General features: G+C 34.6%; 1 protein-coding gene across 2 annotated transcripts in view; it reads left to right on the forward strand.

Annotated features, from left to right (window-relative positions):
- PCDH15 (protocadherin related 15) overlaps window positions 1-23,698 on the forward strand; it is a 2,067,151-nt gene that overhangs the window by 2,002,526 nt on the left and 40,927 nt on the right. For both annotated transcript variants that reach the window (XM_031956966.1, XM_031956965.1), the window contains one exon: window positions 17,500-17,676. In XM_031956966.1, coding sequence (XP_031812826.1) covers window positions 17,500-17,676 — 177 coding nt within the window. The remainder of the gene's footprint in view (window positions 1-17,499; window positions 17,677-23,698) is intronic.

Below are 23,698 nucleotides of genomic sequence, written 5' to 3' on the forward strand. Positions count from 1 at the left end.
GTTAATAATCCCTTCTATCAAAATTGCTTGAGACAATCAGCTAGATATAATCCAGAAGAGAATATCTATCCAACTGAATTCTGAAGGATATTCCTGCAATTTGAGGGATGCAACTTCTCTATGCACAAGTTGAGAGAGGAAATTCTTAATTTAGAACTTTAGAGTGGGATTTTATGCTTAAGAAAATTATCTCATTATAAGCTTTATTTTAACTAGCTTTAAAAATAAATTGGATATTGTTTATTTAATATCACCCATTTTAACTTTCTTAAAATTGCCTTTGCTATTTAGCAAGTAGTATTTGTTATTACATATTATATATACAAATATATATAGACATACATATATTGTTGTGTGGCTGTCTGTATATCCGTACAGACATAAAAGCCTGTAAATATATTTAATTATTCATGTGTAAACACGTATGCATGCATGTCTATACATATATGCCTGTGTATATGTTTGTATCTAATTGCATATCCTCTCTCAGAGCATTATAGAAATATATATATAGAAACATATATATATATATATATATATATATAAAGCTCTTATATTATAGAAGCCCACTGTGACACACCTTTATTATGTTTATATCGATTAATTCAGATCAAACTTCATCTTGGCACCTAAAAACAAAAAGTTCAGAAAATGATGTATGAATTCAGTTACCCCATGGTTGACTAGAAGACAAAATTGTATTGGCAAGAATTCTTTAGCTTTATAGGCTAAATATTGAGAACTCAAGGGCATAAAATGTTAGATTCATTTGGAAATACATTCACCTTTACCCAGAAAGACATTTTTAATCCAAGAATTTTGTTCATTGATCCCAAGATGAAGTTGAATCTACTATAAAAGGCCACTTCAACGAGAATACTTTGTATTCTGCTTATTTATATTAGAATCATAGACTGGTGACAAAATCTCTTAACATCTGCGCACTAACAGAGCCACCACCCTGATTCAAGCCATTGATATCTTTTGCCTAGTCTATTGCAATAGCCTTCTAATTTATCTCCCTGCCTTAATCCTCTTCGATACATGCCAACCCAGAGTTGACAAAATAATTTCCCTAAGATATAGGTCTGGCTATATTACTTTGCTACATGAAATACTTAATATCTCCCTTTTGTCTCTATGATAACAAAGAAATTTCTCAGATTGTTATTTAAATATCTTCACAATCCAACTAAAGTCTCATGTTCTGGGCTCATTTCACATGACTGTCTCCTCTCGCTATCTCCCAAATTCAAAGTTCCGTCTCCTACTTCAATTCCTTAACAAGACTAGTCCTCATAGCCACAATGTTTTCATTCCTCAGATACAATCCTTAATAATCCTTGGATTTCTTCAGGGCTCAATGAAATAACTCCTCTGGAAAACTTTTTCTGATTCTCCTCCTCATCAATATGCCCTTTCTCTTCCAATTAATTTATATTTACATATCTTTTAGGGATCCAAATGGAATGCAAGTTTCTTCAGAGCAAAAATCTCGTTTTTTGGTTTTTGTTTTACGTTTGACTTTTTTAACTTTTATATTTAGCACATAATTACTGGAGGTCAGATGGAATTACTACAGAACTCTTGCATATCATCATTCAGTTCTCAAAGTCATATAATCTGTTTTCATGTAAGAGTCTATATTGACTAGATTATAACCCACTCAATCAGGGAAGTCTGGTATGATCTAGTATCTTAGAGAAAGTGAATTTAGCTTAGAGGGGAGAAGTAGGTGATCAAATTGGAACCGAAAGGGAACTGCCAAACTAATAAAGATGATTGTAATGGGGAAAAAAGATTTCTGACCCAGTCGGAAAAGCTGCATTAATATATAGCTACTAAGGAGAAAGATACCTACTAGGGAACTGAGAAAGGTGGGAGAAAGTGATTTCTGAATACTCACTACAGATCTCAGAAATGGACTGCCTAGGTTTTCAAAGAAGCAAATTCACCCCAAAAAATGAAAAGAGAAAGGGAAAGGAAGAAAAGAGAAAAGAAATATGCATTTAAACTAGATAAATAGACAAGGCAGACAGATATGTATACACATAAAAAGTAGTAATGACTATCAAAAATGGACAGAGCACCAGGCCTGAAGTCAGGAAGACCTGAGTTTAAATCCGGCCTCAGACACTTAACACTCCCTAGCTGTGTGACCCCAGGTAAGTCACTTAACCCCAATTACCTCAGCAAAAAAAAAAAAATGATTAATTTAAATAATGGATCAGCTATTCTACTATGGAAACACTGTAAGCACTGTATGACAAGACAAAATATGGTAAAGAATTTAGGTCTTCCTCAGTTACTTAGATAAATACTTTTCCAACCTACAAAATTAAATGAAATAGCTTCATGTTGATTGACCTTCACAGAAGCCATTGTTACTGATTTATCCAATAGAATCATTTTGTTTCCTTAAAGTAGCCCCGCTTTGTTCCTGTATAATTAATGGGGAACATATAAAAGAACATTAAACAAAGCTTCATTTTAAAATATTCATTTAAAATGATATCATTCTGATATTAGATTTGGAAACCACTTTGGGAAGAAAACCCAAACCCACGTATTTATCATAGGTGTGAATAAGACCATGAGACTGGATGTCTCTCATAACAACTGTATCTTGAAAGGAGAAATTGAGATAAAAGAAACATTAGTTCTTCCATGGCATTTAATCTTTTTCACCAATGTTTACTATTGACCCCTCCTCTTTATTGTACTCAGGGGTATATTCAGAACTACAGAATCCTAAAATTTTAGAATCTTAGGTATGAAAGGAACCCCAGAGATCATTTAGTCCAACATAGCTATGAATTCAAATTCCATTTTAAAATTGGATTTCTAATGCCAAGAAGGGCATTAGAAAAATTTCCCAGAAGGGAAAACTTGCTGCCTCCTGAAGCATCCCATTACACTGGAGCAAGAGGTCTGTTCTTGGGAGGTTTGTTTGACATCAAACTAAAAACTGCCTTTGTTTCTGTTTCTGGTCTCTATATTATTTCCCCATGAGTGCAGAGTATCATAAGGAAGATGACTTCAATACAAGGAAATGAGGATTACAATCCTCCCCTAGTACTTACTGGCTATATGGCTCTAGACAAGTCATTTAAACACTCAGTCTGTTTCTTAATATATAAATTGAAGGAGTTATGCTTGATGATCTCAGAGGCCCTTTCCAACTCAAAACCTATGACCCTATCATCTTCTGAGGCCATTTAGAAGTCCAGTCCCTCCTCAGTACAACCACCTTTTCACCCTTGAAAACAGTCATCAATGCTTCCCTACAGCTTCCCTCCTCCTGACTACACATCCCACCTTCCTTCAATCAATCTTCCAGTGAACTAAACTCTAATAACTTCATTTATTTAGTTGGCCTTAGTTGAAGGCCAGTTACAATATATGCAGCAAACAATCCCTTTTGCAATAAATTAAGACCACTTTTTTCTTCAAACTTTCTTTCAATTGTGAAATCTCTATTAGTTCCTAGCTCCTAAACTTTAATTACTGAAAATTTTGCTGACCACATACCATTTAGAAATAAGTGTACTTAATGCAAAGACATATAGGGATTATCAAGACAGAAAAATGAGCAGCCTCATTTCTCTCAACTAATGGAGCATGGCCTCCCCCGTGGCACATCTTATTAATGATATCCTTTGCTATAATAAGTCTGTAATCAGTGTAACATAAATTAAAAGTCAACTGTAAACATTAAGCATTAGCCACACATAAAATAATAATATGTAATGCTTTTTATTGCCCAAAATGTACTTCAATTAGTGATGGGGGAAAAGAAAAATTGGGGCCCTTTTTTCTTGATAATCTTAGTAATTTTTTTGGATGCTCATTTTGAGAGAGTTCAGCTGATATTTTAGGGAAATTCTCTGTCTTTATTTAGTATCAACCTCTATTTTGGAGGAGATTTCATTTTCTTTGAAGCACAAATGAAATGAAGTTGTGTCCTGATCATTCCCACTGAGTATCCTTAGGATTTGTTTCCCTGTGTGTACGTGACCACAGACAGTAAAAGTAAATTCCTTGAGGAGAGGAGTTATTTGAGTTTTTTTTTTTTAATTTCTGAATCCCAACAAAATACATTGCATTATAGTAGGTTACTAATAAGTATTTGTGGAATTGAAATGAATTAAATTGAATTGGGAATTGGGAATTGGCTTTGATCTGTTGAGGTCTAAGATATGAGGATATTAGGGGCTAAGCCAGAATTGTCCCCCAATGAGCTAAAGTAATTAGAGAATTTCCACATATATTTCGATGTTTAATCAATACTTTTTTCATGACACTATAGGATGTAATTTCTTTAAGAATAAGAACATTTTATTTCCTTTTTAAATCGCATATCCAGTGCCTGACATAGTAGTTGGTACATACTATTTAATAGATACTTCTTGGTTTATTGATTGATTATTATGGGTTCACAGATGAGACTCATCTTTTGTATTTCCCCAATTGAAAGGCAAATCAATTCACTGATTTCTGACCTAGGAGAGTTTTGGATACTCTTGGGAAATCTGTTGGGATGCCTTTTTCCAGATCTGCATTTATGAGGCAGACAGTAGAGTTCACCTGTTTGTTGAAAAGGCAGGTGATCCATGACTTTCACTCCCTGTGCTTTATTTTTGAAGGTTAAAATGCTCAATGCAATATGAATTTTCAGGCACTCATGGAAGGGATGACATCTCACAAACAAATGAATAATTTCCTCATCCTAGAGGCTGTAAGTGCTGTGTTGAGTATCAGTAAGAAAAAAAAAAAAAAAGATAGGGTGACCTTGAATACTGTTGTTCTTATATTTCAGGTATTTCTGCTCTCATGATTGTGGAGACTGTCTCTCTACCAAGGCAGATGACAATAGGCCTACCCCTTATTAATAATGACAATAAGTATTGCATATATTATTTCACTTGATCCTCACAAAAAGCATATGGGGTGGATATTATTATCAAAATTTTCCTAATAGGTCAGCATAAATTTTTAAAATACTAAAAGACTTTCCCAGACTAACACAAGAACAGACTGAAGCAAAATTTGAACTCATCTTCCTGTCTTTAAATTAATCACTCTACCTACCACAGTACCTAGCTCCTCCTAAGTAGATGATCTTCATGTCTGAAAACTATGTGTCTTGATGACCACATAATATCAGAGGATGAGACTTTCTGGCCATCAGGCTAGATCTTCAGTATCCAGCCAAATACTTTGTATGGAGTACAGACATAAATATTCAGAGTTAATTTAAATTGAATAAGAGGAACACTGCACATTGCCAAGATTTTTCTAGAAGACTGCTCATGTTGCGAAGAGCCTGCCAGAATTTGTGTCCCTCTAACAGATGCCCCAAGCTTCTAGAATTGCCTCCATACCACAATTCTGAATGCAATTATGCTATAGAGCGCAAATTTAAAGGGCACTAATGACACTTGAATTTTCTTAGCAACATTTCACTAGAAAAAAACAGAGTTTAGACCTAATTAACAAAAATAATTAGTCAGGATAGTGAGCTATCAAATCAGATCTGTTTCCTCCATCTTTTCAGTCTTCTCCTAACTGAGTTTCTTAGGCTAGCCTTACTATTTTCCTCAGAAGACTTCCTGCTGCTCGCCCTGTGAGTGGTTTGTGTTCCTTGTCATCAGGGGCCAAAAATTTCAAGTTATTTTTCTGATCCAATTTTTGTATTGCTCCTATGAACAATCTCTAGCCAAACCCCCTCTTAGAAGCACCACTTACAATTATACCAAGAGGCAGCAAATATTGTGGGTAATGTTAGACTTGGCATCAAGAAAATCTAGTTCCAATTTTGCCTCAGTCATTTATTCACTGTGTCTGTGGCTTAAGTCTCTGGGCTTCCTTATAAAATGAAAGAGTTGGAGTCAATCAGAGCTAAGGCCTCTTCCAAGGCAGCTATGTTTAGAGTGCTGGTTCTGGAATCGAGAAAACTCATCTTCCAAATTTCAAATCTGGCCTTAGACACTGTCTAGTTGTGTGAGCCTGGGCAAGTCATTTCACTTTATTTATCTCAATTTCCTCATCTGTATAATGAATAAGAAAAGGAAATAGCAAAGTACTCAAGACCTTTGCAGAGGAATCACAAAAAATTGAAAATGACTGAAAAACAAATAACAATAAAAGGCCCTTTCAGCTCTACATTTAAAATTCTATGAACTCTAGATACTAAAGAGGAATAAAAAATACTAATGTTGCCCTATTGTTATCTGTGATCAAGATCAGACTTCTCTATGACATTACCAAATAAAATCATTAGAAAGTACAATCCTTTAACTAAGACTTTAGTGATGTCATATAATTCAACAGAGAAATATCAAGTTACTACCCTTGAGCAGTTTCTGAGATTGCAAAGAATCATTGCTTACTTCTTTTGTAGTTCTGGTGAGCTCCCAAACTCAAGAAATAAGATTCTGAATGAGATGTTTCTAATGACCATGCTCTTATCACACAAGGAAATCACAGAATTAAAGAATCTCCATTTGGAAGGGACCTCTCAGGCTGCTCAGATAACTCACAACTGCCTGGAAATCCCCATTACATCTCCACAAAGTGGTCATCTGGTCTAAATTTGAAAAACTCCAATGAGAAATCCCTAAATAGCTGATCAAACTGGCTGGTATGAACAAACTCTAACATATTTGGAATTATTTTTTATAACATGAACTAGTCGATCAACAAGCACTTATTAAACATAAATCATATTCCAGACAGTATGCTAAATGTTAAGATATAACTAATATATAAAGAATGACCCATGTAATAAGTTTATGTGCAGAGATTCCCTTACCAGTACCTAGATTCTAACAAAAATGGATTCTTGTGGCAAAAAAAATAGCAAAGACTAGCTGAATGTAGAACAGTATTTGAGAAAGGGGGTTGTAAGAAATGGTAAGAGGGGCATTCTTGATGATCATGGAAAATCTCTGATGAATTTGGAAGAAGATTGTCTAGAAAAGCTTGACATATTACTTGGCATATTGGTAGGGAGCGGAATTGAGATATTATAGTATGAAAAAAATAGGAGAGGAGAAATTTTCAAGAAAGGTGAGTGTCAAATGCTTCACAGAGTTTGAAGTGATTGGGATTAAACCAATGGATGGGAGATGAAGGTCATTTACCCCCTTTAGAAGTTCCAGTTCAGTGGGAAGAGCTAAAGGGCTCCAGGAGTTATGAAACAAAGGATGGGGGGGAAAGGTGGAAGGATAGGTTAGTGAGAAAAATGAGTGACTTCCTATCAAAAGGATGGTGCTAGAGGGAAATGACACAATTGAAATAGATTGAAATATGGAGAGAGAAGGGGTACATAAAACAAAAAAGGGACAATAAGGAAAGGAGGGAAAGTAAAGATCAATATCTTTGGGGGTGGAAAAATGTAAAAATGTTGCTGAGTACAGTAAAATAGAAAATTAGCTGAATTGTTGTTTTATATTGCATTGAAAATTTACTGAAACTAAAACCTATGTATGTAATGATTAAACCTGATGGGATTATGCATTTTCTTCTATGAAATTCAGAAAAATTGATCATACATCTTAAAGGCAATCACTGTTTCAAACACTGATTCATCTGAAGGAAAAGATAAAAATAAGATAATAAATATAAACCTAGGAAGAGCCTAGAGAGAGCTCAAAGAGCAACTTATCTAACCTTTCTTTTTGAGAGATGAGGAAACTGAGGCACAAAGATATTGTGACTTGCCCAGAGTTACACAGGAAATTTCCACTTTACAGAAAAAGAAACTTATGCTCAGAGGTATTTATCCATGGTCCTATAGTCAGTAGATAGCCAAGATTCATAGAATATAGAGTTAATGTTGTAACATACCTTTAGGGACCTCAAATGACCATTAAGCCAACCACTTTATTTTAAAGATGATAAAACTGAGACGCATAGAGATTGTGACATCCCTTAAGTCACATGGATAAATTTGGGGTTTGAATCAATATCATTTCCACTAAATCCCAGTCATATTTTAATTCTAGATCCAATTTTCTACCTCCTATACTCCATGTTGACTTTCTCTATAGAGAATGTCAGGGAAGGATAATTAATGATCATTTTATTCTGTTTTGTTTTTAAAGAAAGAGGCAATTTCAACATGAGGACTGTTACCCTAATGTAATTTAAATATGTCCATAGCATTTCCATGTTAAGGACTCCAATTTGGTCATCTTGATTGTCACCTGGTAAATTCTACAACATGCAAAGAATTTATTTAAAGAGTTTTATCGAGTAAACACAAATGCACATTTAGTCCCAAAGTGCCTGCAAATCAATTCTAAATGAAAAGTCTAAAAATGGCATTTGTAACTGAAGAGATTTAAATGCAATTTACAGATAATCTTGCTTTTCTTATAAGGACTTGGATTTGGATTTATTACTTATGGTAAAGAATGGCAGTTAACAACCATTTATTATTGTTTTCATATCAGTGTAGTGTAGGTACAAATAAAAGTAATGACATTGTTCTTGCCCTTCAATAGTTCACATCCTAAAGGGGGAGAAATTACGAAAAAACCTTATGCGTTACAATATATATAAAGAGGAAATTGGAGATATCTCAGATGGAAGCTGCTAGGATTGAGAAGCACTGGAAAATAAATTTTTTTAATAAAAGATTGGATTTTAACTGAATCATGAAAGATGTCAAGGAAACCATGAGCGGGAGATGAGGATTATTGTGGAGCAGTTCTGATGGAGGATATTTACAGATAAATCTGAGGAAGTAAATATCCATTAAAAATACTTAAGGGAAGGAAAATGTTGACTTTTGCTGTACAAGAATCTACACATGATAAAAAAAATTCCCATAGTGGACATGGAACAGGGTTATGGAAATAACAGTTTGATGATTTGGTAACATTTCTGTCTCGTGCAATATGAGAATCAGAATCCATTTTGCTTGGGATACACAAAAGACATTGAACCAAAAATAAAAGGTATTTGAAAAATAGTTATCCTATTATATAGAGTTTTGTCATTCAACTGATCTAATGAGAGGTCATGTGCTTATGTATATTTTGATTTTTCTCTATGAATGGGTCCTCTCAAATAAGAACATCATTCTCTCTTTTTCATTTCCAAATGCTCCCAGAAGATAAACAGAATTGAATGTGTTGGCATTTAGCAAAAGAAAGGTAGAGAACAGAATTTTCCTTATGATTCCCTCTCTCCCTTTTCTTTAACCACAGTTTACAAAAAATAATTGATTTTTAAAATATAATTTTTACACAGGCACAAAATAAAATGTTCTTTCACATCCTTGATTCATGACCTTCACATTTAGAATATGAATAAAGTGCCCTTTAAAAATGAATTGGCATTATCTACATTAAAAAAAACTACCTCGAGTTCTAAGGAAACATACATTGCTGTTGAGGAATGGAGTTTTAAGTTTGTGTGTTGATAATCATTCCATTCCAGCTAATCATTGCTCAATGTGCGGAGAGCACAGATCCACCAGATACCTAAATAACACTTTAATATTTCAGGAACTCAGGCATATTAATGATTTACAAGAACTGTTTCAGGTTGCTGACCCTCAAATAGTACTCAACTCTGCTAAGAATTCTGGTGCAATGAAAGTGATGCTGAATAGAGAACTGTAAAACCAAGATTCAGATCCTTGTGTGTGTGTGTGTGTGTGTGTGTGTGTGTGTGTCTGTGTGTGTGTGTGTGTGTGTGTGTGTGTGTGTGTGAAGACAGAGAAAGAGACAGAGAGAGAGGGGAAGAGAAGGAAAGAGAGAGAGAAACAGAAATAGAGACAAATACACAGAAACAGAGACAGAGAAATGGAGGCAGACATAGAGAAACAGAGACATAAAGAGAGACAAAGAGAACCATGGAAAGAGCCAGAGAAAAAGATAGAAAGACAGAGATAGTGACATGGAGGCAGACAGAAAGAAAGAGATAGAAAGTAACATAGAAACTTAGAGACAAAATCAGAAAGGGAGGGAGGAAGAGAAGGAAGAAGATGGTGAGTTGGGGAAAAAGACTTTTGAATTCCAAATTCTATCAAATGAGGAACTGTGTGTGCCTTGAATACATTAAGTGCTTAAAAATGCTTGTTCCCCCTAAATCTAAGGTCTGATGACTCTTCTCATTAAAATGACCTATGTTTATTCACCTTTTCCACTAGTACTTTATTAAAGGACCCTAAACTGTGAGCTTTCCTCGGCTTCCCATTAACGGACTTTGTTCTGTCATCAGTCTCAGATTTTTCCTCTTCCTCCTTTTCTTCCTCTCACTCTCCCCCCTATCCATTTTTGTCTCTTTTTTCCCTGTTTGTCTATATGTCTCTTTGTCCCTCTCCTTCTTTAATCTGAGAGTTTGTTGTGAAATCTCTACCCTCAGACAATGAAATAATACTTGCATTTTATCAAACATTTTAAGGTTTGCAAAGTGCTACTCAAACATTTCATTTTATCCTCAAAACAACTATAAGTTAGATGCTATTATTAACCTATCTTAGGAATGAGCTGGTTAATGCAATGATTAAATGAGTAGCGATGTCCACCTCTTCCACTTTGGCTCCACTCACTGTCCAAATAAAATCCTGATTCCCCCACCCAAAATTCTCCAATATGTTTTGTCTTTCTCTGAGAATATAAACTCTTAAAAAAAGGGATTTTTTGGTATTTTTCAAACACCTTTCTGAGCATATAGTAAGCACTAAACAAATGTTTTGTTTCCCTAACTAAATGCTTGATTAATCAATTGGGACTTTTTGGAGGTAGGTAGTACTGTGGAAGCAAAGATGGGATCAAGAGTTGCAACAATGGGGTTAACTGTGATGAGGAGGATAAGTACTTCTCTCTTGGAGATGAGAGGTAGGATCAAGATATGGATAGAGAGAAACCTATAGAAATTCCAGAATGGTCCACATGACCATAAAGCCAAAGAAGGCTAGGGCATCTTTGAAGTCTTATTGTTTAGATATTATTACTTTTAAAAATTATTAATATCAAAACAATGCTGCTAGTGGTAAAGGTAAAGCTTTGAGATTTAGAGCAGTCAGTTCTCCAAATAATACCTCTATTTAAAACATCTCCATTTGCTAATAGATGCATGGTAGACAGGCTGACCTTGTAGAGACCAGTAAAGTCTGTTTATCTATAGCATTATAAGAGTTAGAACTGACACAGAGACCTTAAACATTGTACAGTCATGGAATTCCAGATAGCACTTGAATGGGGCACAGAGTCCAGCTAGTCAAACTCTTGCTTTTTAGAGCTGAGCAGTTGATTACAAACAAAGATTAAAACACTTGTTCAGAATCATACAAGTACTAAAGGGTAGCACTGGGATTTAAACTCAGAGTCTCTGACTCTATTCCCTGACCAAGGACTTGGGCAATCTTGAGTAAACCTCAGTAAGTAGGAGGCTAATATGGTATTTGAGAAGGGACAAACTGGCTCAACATAGAAATGGAGTAGATGAAAGCTTCCATACCAATTAGTATTGGGGTGTGGCCTTGAGTGGCCACTGCATGCCTAGCCTAAGAAAATAGGGATACCTAGGTCATTCCAAAATAAATATTGAAAATAAATGTTGAAAGGTCAATGGATTTTTGTAACTTAGCACTTACTCATTGTTCTTTTAGCTTCTATTTCTCTCAGGACAAATCAGTAGCAACAATTCTCCTTCAATAGCACTATTGTGCCACTTGATATAGGATGACATATGACCTGATATATAGAGAGAGATAGCAATAGAAAGAGCCAGAGAATGAGATGGAAAGGCAGAGAGAGTGACACAGAGACAGAGATAAAGAGAAAGAGATGAAAAGACAGACAGAGAGACTTACAGGCAGAAACAGAAAGAGAGGAAGGGAGCTATGAAAAGAGAAGTTGTTCTGTCTGGACTAGCTCTCTGGAGGACCTCGTTATCAGCCTAATTCCTTGGTCTTAGAAAAGGAGTGAAGAGATGGGACTCACATAGATGGTCAAACATGGAATCCGTTTATTCTAAATTTTCTCAGTTTTTTATATCCTAATCCCCTTATATAACCAAAGCACAACATGTGTGTGCTAACTATATGCTGCACATGTGGGACCACATAAACAACTTATTATTGTGTGTAGATGACTCTTTGCCACTTGGTATTACTCTGCTTCAACTACAACACAGATTGTCACCACCTCCTGACTTACTCAGGAAGGCCAAGAGCTCTTAGGGGAGATGGGGAGCTGAGCCAGACATTTTCAGCAGGTTCCCTCTGGGCAGGAGGTCTTATTCCCCCACTATTTGTGGCCCTCTACAGGAAGTAAATGGAAAGTTGGGCAAAAGGACTTCTGAATTCTAGATTCTAGATTCTATCAATTGAGAAACAATTTGTGCCTTGACTCCAGATGCCCATTGGAGGTCTGTCAGAAAAGGCTTCCTGGGCACTTGCTGGGGAGGGTGCTATGGGAAATTTTTTTTTCCCAAATATGATTTACAGTACATGGTCCTTGAGGTCTTTTTCATTTCTGATTCTAGGGATTCTAAACATATTGAGAGAAACTGAATAGCTTTTGACTGCCACAACTCCCTACTCCCTAAATCCAGGCTGTGAAGATAAAATATTCCAATACTCAAAGCCTATATAATACGTTTAAATCAGATATTCCCTCATTCCTTCAAATTTTGTCCAGCTCATGATGTGAATAAGAAGAAAAAAAAATAATGATGCATCCTAAAATGTTCTCTGAGCTTCAGGCTGTATGTAGCCTAAACATTACAAATCAAGACTGAATGGTCTATAAAAAGTGACTCATTTTCACTGAGGCATGACAAAAGTCCAGTGTGTCTCTTGACCTACAATCTATTTCATCCAACTGCTTTGTTCAGATCATTGTTAAATTTCTGGTTTTCTTATTTTTTAATCTTGTGCTCTACAACTTGTAGGGATATTTCATTATGTTCTTGCCATTCAGAGGATACCCTTTGATGCTAATGAAAGCGACCATCCTAAAGTACAGCTTAGATGATGTCATTCCTTCGCTTAATGAACTTGAATGAATTCTTATTGCCTGTAGAATAAAATACATATGTCTCCATTTGATATCTATAACCTTTTCTGACTTGACACCACCCTCCCTTTCTAGGCTTATTACACCCCATCATGAACCTTTTATCTACTTTGAATGTCCTTAAAGATACTTAATTATGTATATCTTATCTTCCTCATTAGAATGTAAGTGATTCAAGGTCAAAGTCTTTCTTTTCAGCATTTTCTTTGGATTCTCCAATGCCTCACATTATACAATGCTTGCTCATAGTAGATTTATAATAACAGCTTTATAAAGAATCTACATTCATATCTTGGCTCTAATGCCTCATTAAACTCAACAATCATTTTAAAATACCTCCATGCAATGCACAGAGAGGCACTGAATGTTGACCTCATACATATATGACCTGATACATATTTTGTTACCCTGGAGAAACCCCTTATCTTCTTGGTGTCCTAGGCAACCCTCATAATTCAAAGATCTAAAACTCAAAGATAACTCAGAGGCTCTCTCCTCTAATCTGTTCATGTTCTAAGTGAATAAACTGAAGTCAAGGTAAGTTGAATCACTTCCTTAAAGTCACATAACTGTAACATCAAAGGAAGTGGTGTGCCAGATTAAACTTTTATGGGCTTTTGCCCATAAAAAAAAATTAGTGGTGTTTTTTTTTTTTCCACGTGAGCATTTAGAATTCTGAAATCGTCAAATGGAACAAATCACATCATTTATTATTTCATTGATTCCTGGATTCAAGAAAGCAATGGAGAAAATGTTAATAGTTAATAATGTTAATATAACTTACAAATATGCCATGGATTTTCAGAGAGCTACTTATTAGGCACTGATCAGCACACCCCTCTTTGAAGTTAGATCCCTTAATTTCAGGGCTAGTGCTCTTCCCCACGTACCATGCTGCTTCTCTAAAGCTGTAAGCTCAAGAGCCAGAATGAATCTTCATTGCTATGGAAAGTTTCCTTCCTGAAAATTTATTACTATAATTAAGTCACAGATCAAATCCCCTCACCCCCAATTGTATAAAACACTGGAGATTTGAGGAGTGAACCTGGAATCTTGTTGGTGTTTAGAATTCCCAGGGAGAACAATTCTTTCCACAGTGCAGATTAGCAAGTTTTTTGCTCTTGTTTTTTCAAATTATGGTCTTAGAGAGTAGTGTTACTCAGTGGCTTCCTATATCCCCAGTACTGAATTCAGAATATTCTGTTTGTCATTCAAAGCTATCCCTAACCTAAGTCTCCTATCTTTCCTATCTTCTTGCACTTCATTCTCTTACAAGTGACACTTGAACCCCAGATATTCCATGGAGAAGATCCACCATTCCATTTTTTGGTTCTGTGCATTTCTTCAGTCTGTCCCCCATTCCTGGAATGCTCTTCCTCATATATTTTAACTATTGACCTCTCTGATTTCATTTAGATCTCAGTAAAAATTCCATCTTTTACTGGGAATCTTCCCCAATATCTTCTTACCTTCTTTAACATCTTTTATGTTAATTATCTTCTATTTCTCCTGTCTATAACTTGTTTTGCATCTATGTATTTACATATTTTCTATTCCATTAGATTTTAAGCCTTTTGATGGCCTGGATTGCCTTTTGTTTTGCCTCTGCTTTTATCTCCAGCACTTAGTCTTGTGCCCAAAATACAGTAGGCATTTAAATGTAGATTGATTGAAGTGACTTTCCCATCATCACATCACTCAGTATATGTCAGAGAAAAGCTTTGTGCCTCAGGCTTTTTAGGTCTAAGACTGGCCTTCTAGTCACTATGTCATGCTGCTTGTCAGAGAAAATATAATTTACAATATGGAAGTACACCCATGTGTTATGAAGTGCTACATATAATCAGATAAGGAAAAATTTCTTCTGCTAAGTGAATTAGGAAAATCTTCAGTAAAGCCAAGTCTTAAGTATGAGTAGGCAATCAACATGTAGAGACAGGACAGATAGAACTGCCTCTCAAAAATAGGAAGTAACATTTTTGGTTAATCTCATATAATTTGGCAAGTGTTTTGTCCCTTTTGGTATTTTCTGGTTGAAGGGGGCCTTAGAGGCCCCTTTATTTGCACAATAAATAACTGTCCAAGTTCAGTATCAAGAAGGTTTGGATTCAAGTTTTTCCTCCTATACATACTTAATGATTGTGAACAAATCACTCTCTCAGTGGCCCAGGTAATTTTCCTAGTACTCTAATTTCCAGTGATCTGATAAATAATCATTCTATTTTAGCACCTAAAGATAATACAATACAGAATTGTGATTTTGTTATTAAAATAAAATAGTTATGTAGATTGTTATTGGTCTTTAGCAAAGTAAAGGTAATGTCTATCTCTTGACTCCAGAGAGACTCATAGATAAATAAACTGCCATATGCAGCCTGGCTCAATAAGTGCGATATTTCACAGTTTTCTCTCAGCCAACTCCATGGAATGGGCCTTTGTTAAAAAAAAGTCACATTTCAAAAATAAGGATTCAGTTCTTTTGTCCTTATATTATTCACTTTTCAACCCTGAACTTTTTGAATGCATCCAACAAAATACAGGTATTGGTTGCTTTGTTTCTTTTTCAAACTATGGGCAAGTCTAAAGAATCTATTTCTTTAAAGACTTACTTTAAAGTCTTACTACATTGCTGCTTACTTCCAAGATGTAGATAAGTCAGTATTGGACAATATTCAACATTGAAAAATTACACACTTCATTTAAAAGGGCCTAACTAAAAAAAAAAAAATCAGAAGCATCATGATGAAATGAGTGGAGAGAAAGCAATGAAACTAGGATACCTGGATTCAAGTCACAATGCTCAAAAACCAAAGCTATGTGAACCTAGGCACTGAGTTTTGACACAGCAGTGTCAAACTTAAAAATAGAAATGGATCCCTAAAGGCCAAGTGATTGACTTAGAAAAGCACAAATTGACATCACCTATGCTTTGTTGTATTTTTAAAACATTTCTTAAATACATTTTAACCTGGTTCTTGCCTAACTGGACTCATTGGTTGTCTATTTAAAACCTCTGCTCTAGATAACTCTTTAAAACTTTAGTTTGCAGCAAAGGTGCTTACCTGCATCAGGAAATGGAGTTTCTTCTCCCAGGAGTTCACAAAACAAATTAAATTGCAGGATCAGCCTTGTTGGAATTCTTACCTACCAAATGGTTTCACACTATGGATTCCAACATAGCATTATAAAGGGCTGAAACTCTTAAAAGGTGAGCTTGAATCAGACAACCGAGCACTTAAGGCTAATTAACTATTGGACAATGATTCTATTAGCATATGTTTGGAAAAATGGCTCTTCTCACTGTTCCGTGCTGGCTCGATGTTTGGTGTATTAATCGTAGGAAGGATTAGAGGGTGGGGTAAAACAAGCCAGACTTCACTTTTAGGCAAGTGGTAAAGCTTACTGGTGGTTTGTCTGTTTCCTTCATTTCTCTCCCTAAGGACCAAGAACTTTTACTTATCCTGACTCTGGCTGTTCTTGAGGCCTCCCAGGGAGCTAGCTTGGATTTTACATAGCATCATAGTGAATTCTCAATAAAGTAAATCTGCAGCTGTCTTATCTCTTGTATTAATTCTTTTTCATATAAAACATTATTGATAAAATTTTTGATACCACATTACTGTATGATTTAATCACAAGGGAGAAAATGCATACAAAATTAAATGAAAAAGAAGAAATGTTATATTTTTTTAAAGGATGATATAATTACAAGAATTACATTGGATTACTACTTTAAACTGTACTTCATTTACTTAGAATTTAAGGTTCCTTCTGCTATCCAAGGGATGACATGTTGCTTTATTGTTATTATAATTATATATGATTATTATTTTTGTTATTATTATTATCATTCTAATAATTGCCATTCATTTGTGCCTCTTTATTTCATGCTATCCTTATCTTCTGTTTATTCTGGATTTAGCTGTTGTCATCATCTGAATTATTTTTGAAGCTGATACATGGCATTTTTCTAAGGGTTCCTATTTCTTCTCATGACACCCATAAGAAGAACAGGTGTTCTATTCTATCCAATGCCTTGGCATGGATCCCATAAGTCATGGGCCAGGGACTTTATCATCCTCCTCCCCCATGGAGAAAGGTAGAATCAAAGAGTTCTGTGCCCATATGACTTCTATAAATTGTTGACAGTTTTATTTGTAAAACATATTCAGTATTTCCCATGGGCCATTTAAAACTGAAATGGTATCATAAATTCCAAAAACTCAGACATAAACAAGACATGGTTGATGACCTCCCTCTATATTATTATGCTTTTGTGATCCCTTGGGCAGGTCACTGTTTAGAAAATATGGAGATTTTTTTTGAAAAGTGATAAGATTTAGCTAGCAGGGACACAAAGCTAGATATCACTATCTGAGGGCCTATTTCCTATATTTTTAAGTTGGTCTCTTCATCCATTTCTTAAGAAACTGTGTTTGCCATCTGTTTTAATGGATAGGATTTTGGATCGCTATGTGCAAGAACAGATTCCTGGTGCCAAAGTTGTGGTGGAATCCATTGGAGCCCGAAGGTTTGGAGAAGCTTATTCTCAAGAAGACTATACAAAGTCTGACCTGGTTGTCTATGCAATTGACCCCCAGACCAACAGAGCAATCAGCAGGAATGAACTTTTTAAGTAAGTACCTGAAACATATATTCAACATTAATTCCTATTATTTGATGTGCTATATTTTTTTTTGCTTTCAAAGGAATATTTATTTCAAAAATATAACATATACAAACTTCCTCCCCAGTATATGAACCCTCCAATCCTAATAGCATCCCAATATCTGAAGTGGGAAGGAATTAGGTTCACAATTTAGTTCAATTCCTATATAACAATCCCTCATTCCTTTTTTTTTTTATTTACAGGATATATGCATGGGTAACTTTACAGCATTAACAATTGCCAAACCTCTTGTTCCAATTTTTTCACCTCTTACCCCCCACCCCCTCCCCCAGATGACAGGATGACCAGTAGATGTTAAATATATTAAAATATAAATTAGATACACAATAAGTATACATGACCAAAACGTTATTTTGCTGTACAAAAAGAATCAGACTCTGAAATATTGTACAATTAGCTTGTGAAGGAAATCAAAAATGCAGGTGGGCATAAATATGGGGATTGGGAATTCAATGTAATAGTTTTTAGTCATCTCCCAGAGTTCTTTTTCTGGGCATAGCTGATTCAGTTCATTACTGTTCCATTGGAAATGATTTGGTTGATCTCGTTGCTGAGGATGGCCAGGTCCATCAGAACTGGTCATCATATAGTATTGTTGTTGAAGTATATAATGATCTCCTGGTCCTGCTCATTTCACTCAGCATCAGTTCGTGTAAGTCTCTCCAGGCCTTTCTGAAATCATCCTGTTGGTCATTTCTTACAGAACAGTAATATTCCATAATATTCATATACCACAATTTATTCAGTCATTCTCCAACTGATGGACATCCATTCAGTTTCCAGTTTCTAGCCACTACAAAGAGGGCTGCCACAAACATTCGTGCACATACAGGTCCCTTTCCCTTCTTTATAATCTCTTTGGGATATAATCCCAGTATTTGATGTGCTATAAATGAGAGTTCTTCCTACAGCAATATTAATCTTTGCCCATCCTTTCTGACCCTTGCCCATACAATCCCATAAGTTCACTCTAGGGAGTCCATCAAACACAGTGGGATCAATTCTTGTTTTTACTTTGCAAATAAAAGCACACATGATGTCATTAGTAATCTCTCACTCTCACTTCATGAAGAGCCCTTTTTTTCACTGTAGTGTAAAGTATTCTGCTATCACATTTTGAAAGAACATCTATAAGTGTAAAAGTATTCTGGGAATGGCAAGCAGGAAAATAATAATTTTAATTATACCAAATAACAATAATGAAATCTATGATTTACATGGCATTTTGAAATTTACAATTTTAAAAAAAATATTATCTAATCTTATCCTTACAAGAACCTGTGAGTTAGGTTCTAATATTACTATAATTTTATGTAAGAAACTGAAGCAGAGGTTAAATTACTAATCAAGAGTTACCTAGGTAGTAAGTGTCTGAGAATGTGAACTCAAGTCTTCTTAACTCCAGGTCTAGAAGTTGATTTACTTTACTGCTTAAATGCCTTTGGTGAAATTTTTCTGAGAATCTCTTGAAGAAATTGTGGCTGTTTAGACCAAAGAAGGGGAAATGATATCTATTTTCAAGTATTTAAAAGGCTGTCAAGAAGAAGAGTCATAGATATATTACATGTCCCCAAAAGGTAGAATTGGAAGGAAAGGGTAGAAGTGGAAAAGGAAAATTTCATCTTCATCTCAGAAAAACTTTCTATTGGTCATAACTAACCTTATGTTACATGGACTACTTTAGGAAATATCAGGTTTCTCTGCCCTTGACAGTCTTCAGGCTGAGGTTAAATTACCACTTGCTGGGCTTGTTTTAGTCAGAATTTGTTTCAGATATGGGTTGAACCAGCTGTTTCTGAGATTCTTTCTAGTTCTGGTATTCTGGGAATCTTTAATTACGTGGATTTAATTAAACAAATAAATGGGGGAAGTCTGCCCAAAAAACACAAATAAATGCAAATGATAATTGTCCAAACCAAATCTTGAGATTTCAAATAGGATAGGAATAATCATTCAGGTGGAGTTAATCATAAAAGCCATAAGAAAACATTCAGGCTTATAGGTGAAGCTTAATAGGTAATTACAGTATCACTTATAACTCCAGGAAACAGCTCTGAAGGCTGTCAAATCAAAAGCTCCAGATATATGCCTTATCATAATGCATATGTCAGACATTTCACAACTAACACTAAATTTAGAAAAGGTTTCATTTGTATATCTGCAGTACCTGGTACTTGAACTGAAAATATTCCATGTTGGTAATCCATCTTGGTAATCCATCTTGGTTTCCTATTGTTCCCAAATAACATTAACGCTTTAATTAAACATTTAATATCCTACCAGTGATTTTGTCAGAACAGAACATCTTTAATTATATTTCTAGTACTTATCAAGTTCCTTAATTTTTCAAAGTGCTCTGACACTAATTACCTCATTATCTTTTCATGAATTATTTTCTATATGTTATGATATATTACATTAATATGTACAGATATAAATAGTATATGCACATTACACATTTTTGTAGAAGAATAGAGATGGGATCTTTGCCCATGAGATTGTTGGTAAAAGCAACTTTCTACCAATGCAGATCAGCATATTCTTTAATATCTATGATAGTCTTAGGGACTTAAAATCTACCTGTAACCAAACAAAACTAATAAAATTTCTATCAAGGTTTCAATGACCTTTAATCAATGATGTTACTTACAGACTATTATCTTAGTTCAAGTACACAGTAAATAGGTAAAATGTATATGGGTCAAAAAAAATTTATTTTTTCCAATAAAACCTGGCTGCCCTACATGCGATTTGACATAGAAATTTTGTCCTGTGTCAAAAATATTGTTTTAATACTTTAGAATCTACAACATTGATAATAATATTGTTATTTTTTCCACAAAATCCTAAAATGAGGTTTTTCTTTTTGGTCGTTTGGATAGCTCCCATATGCCAGACCACAGTTGTCATATCTGAACTCTCTAACATGCCCTTAGGACAAGCAATGCAACAGAAATAAAATGAAAGATGACTTTGATAGGTATTCTTATCTCACACTGAAGCCATATGAGAATACATACCCCTGGTTAACCAGGGAGAGTTCCGAGTTCTGCTACGAGATTCTAGGCACACAATCATTCTTCACCATCTGCTTCAATGAATGTTGTAAGCATACTGTGGGAGAAAGACAAAGTCGTTCCCATATCAAATAAGCATCATCATGATAAACTTATATCTAACCACCTTGGTCATACTATGGCAAAGAGACCCCCTAGTGGTGCAAAGGTAGACAAGCTGTATTAGTTCAACAGCTCCTTTTCCCCCTTAAGTATCCCAAAAAATCTTTTCATTGAACCAGGCAGACAAATGCTATTCAGTTAGGAGTTGTCCATGGTATCAATCATGGAATGACATTTGTTTTTCTTTCTTTCTTTCTTTCTTTCTTTCTTTCTTTCTTTCTTTCTTTCTTTCTTTCTTTCTTTCTTTCTTTCTTTCTTTCTTTCTTTCTTTTTTTCTTTCTTTCTTTCTTTCTTTCTTTCTTTCTTTCTTTCTTTCTTTCTTTCTTTCTTTCTTTCTTTCTTTCTTTTTTTCTTTCTTTCATGCCCTGGCCATAGTAATGACCTCAGTGAATTCAACCAGATTTTGCATGAGCAAATTTTTTGTCATGATTATTAATATTTTTTCTTTGTATTTACTATGTATTTAATAATTAGACAAATACAAATAATGTACAATGAAAAAATGAGTATGGGATATAACATGCATTCTTCATAGAAAAACAAAGTACAAAGGAAGGATGATGACACATATTTTTAACTCCCTAACTTGATTCTAAAATGTTCCTCATATTTTCATCAAACCCCATATAAATTATAATGCATATTTTCTTCTTTAAATTAATATGTTTATTATAGGATGTGAACTCTGTAAATTATATTAGTGTCCTCCAACAAAGCCATATGTATTAGTTATATTGGACCTATATCAGAACTTTTCAGGAAGGTAGCAATGAACTTGAAGAAGATAGTGAATAGGATCCATTTAGCCTGCTGCTCTAATAATTTGTGTCAATTGTACTTGTTCTGTGAATACCAAGACTAACAGTTCCACTATACATTTAAGACCTTTAATTTACCATATGTCACTGAAGTTGTGACAGATTTTGGACTTCATTTGGATTATTCAATATAAAATGCTTTTTTGCCCCAGTTTATTAGCCATCACATGATCTTTGATCACCTCATGTCATTTCCTCTCCTAGGCATTGCTAACCAGAAAGAAAGGTGTAAGGGTCTTTATTAAAATGGCAGGATATCCAGCCATTATTAGAGCAGCTTTGAATTTTAAGTTTAAAAGCAGCATGAAATCCATTAAGCAAAGGGTTTTTTTTTCCATTTATTTGGAAGAAAAACAACTGCCCTGTCCATGATCTTAGACCATATGTCATGTTTTATTCTGGACTGAATTTGAATGGTTGAGTTACAAAACCCTGAAATGAGAGGTTTTTTTTTTTTTTTGTTTGTTTGTTTGTTTGTTTTTTAATGCACATAGAATCTTAAATAAGATAGTGTTATAAATTCTCCTGTGGATAAAATTCCAACACAGCTCAACACATTGTCCTTATGATTCAGAAGTTTCTCTTATACTACAGTGACATCTAATGGTCAAAACAGATTCAAATTCTAGTCTTTCCTGAGGGTCTCACCCTAAGCTTTCATGTAAGTGTGGTTGAATATTTTTAAAATGTATTTACTTTTTTTAAAGTTTTTTTCTGAAATATTCTTGATAAGTATTATTTATTTTTAAATCATCAGCAAAATAGTCAAAAAAGAATAATTCTCAGTCATATTTCCTCAGAATCTCAACATGGAAAAATTGGTCCATTTCAGCCCATCAATGAATATTTTTTAAGAGCTTACTCTTAAATGAGAAGTTCTAGGCCTAAATGATGCTAGGGATATAAAGCTAAGAGCAAAGCAGCCCCCAAACACTAATATAGTTACTTTATAATGAGGAAAATAGCATAAAATATAAAATAAATTCAAGATATTGGGAAGGTATTAGCAGTTGGAGGGATCAAGAAAGACTTCATGTAAGAGAAGGTAAAGCCTTAGCTGAGCCTTGAAAAAAAAAACAGGTATTTTGAAAGTAGATAAGGAAGGCAAACATTCCCAAACTAAACTTCCTCAAATTAAAAGATGTACTTGAACCAAAATCCTCTCTATAATGTATTTATCAAAAAAGCTATCCAGCCTTGGAGAATTGGAGGACCTCCAGTGAGAAAGAGATCACTGTGTACCATGGCAGTACAATAAACCTTTGAAAGATCTAATTGTTAGTATTTTGTTTTATTTTATTTTAGTTCTTGTTTTATACCAAACCTTTATCTGTACCTTTGCCACTTGTCCTGGATATTTCAAGATTTATCCTCAAGGGCAAGCAAATTAAATCTAATCTCTTTTCTACATGACAAGTTCTCAAGTACTTGAAGACAAATTTATTGCTCTCCTAGCTAAGCATTCTCAGTTTTTCCATTGAATCCCATTTAGCATGATGTGAAGACCCTTCATGTCCTTTGAATTTTCCCCATTTTGCTCAATTTGTGTCTTTCATAAATTTGGGGAAATAAGAACTTAACATAATATTATAAGGACTGTCACCATTGTAGTTCTACATATTTTGTCATTCCTAATGGAGTCTAAGATAGTAGCTGACCTATCTTTTTGTTTACCCACTTTATACTTTCAATCCACTAAAGATGCAATATTTCTTTCAGATAACTAAACAAAATGGCAAATATTTATTAACAATCTACCAGGTATACAGCACTATGCTAGATTCTAGAGCTATGCAGTGAGTACACAGTGAAATAATCCCATCTCTAAATGAGCTTCCATCCTGTTAATTTCTTTTTAGCCATACCTTCCTCTACTTTGTAATTGAGAAGTTGATCTTTTTTTTCAACCCAAGTGTAAGATATTTCATTTATCCCTATTAAACATAATTATATTACATTTAACTCAATGTT

Source organism: Sarcophilus harrisii, chromosome 2 (genome assembly GCF_902635505.1).
Source record: "Sarcophilus harrisii chromosome 2, mSarHar1.11, whole genome shotgun sequence".
Classification (NCBI taxonomy): domain Eukaryota; kingdom Metazoa; phylum Chordata; class Mammalia; order Dasyuromorphia; family Dasyuridae; genus Sarcophilus; species Sarcophilus harrisii.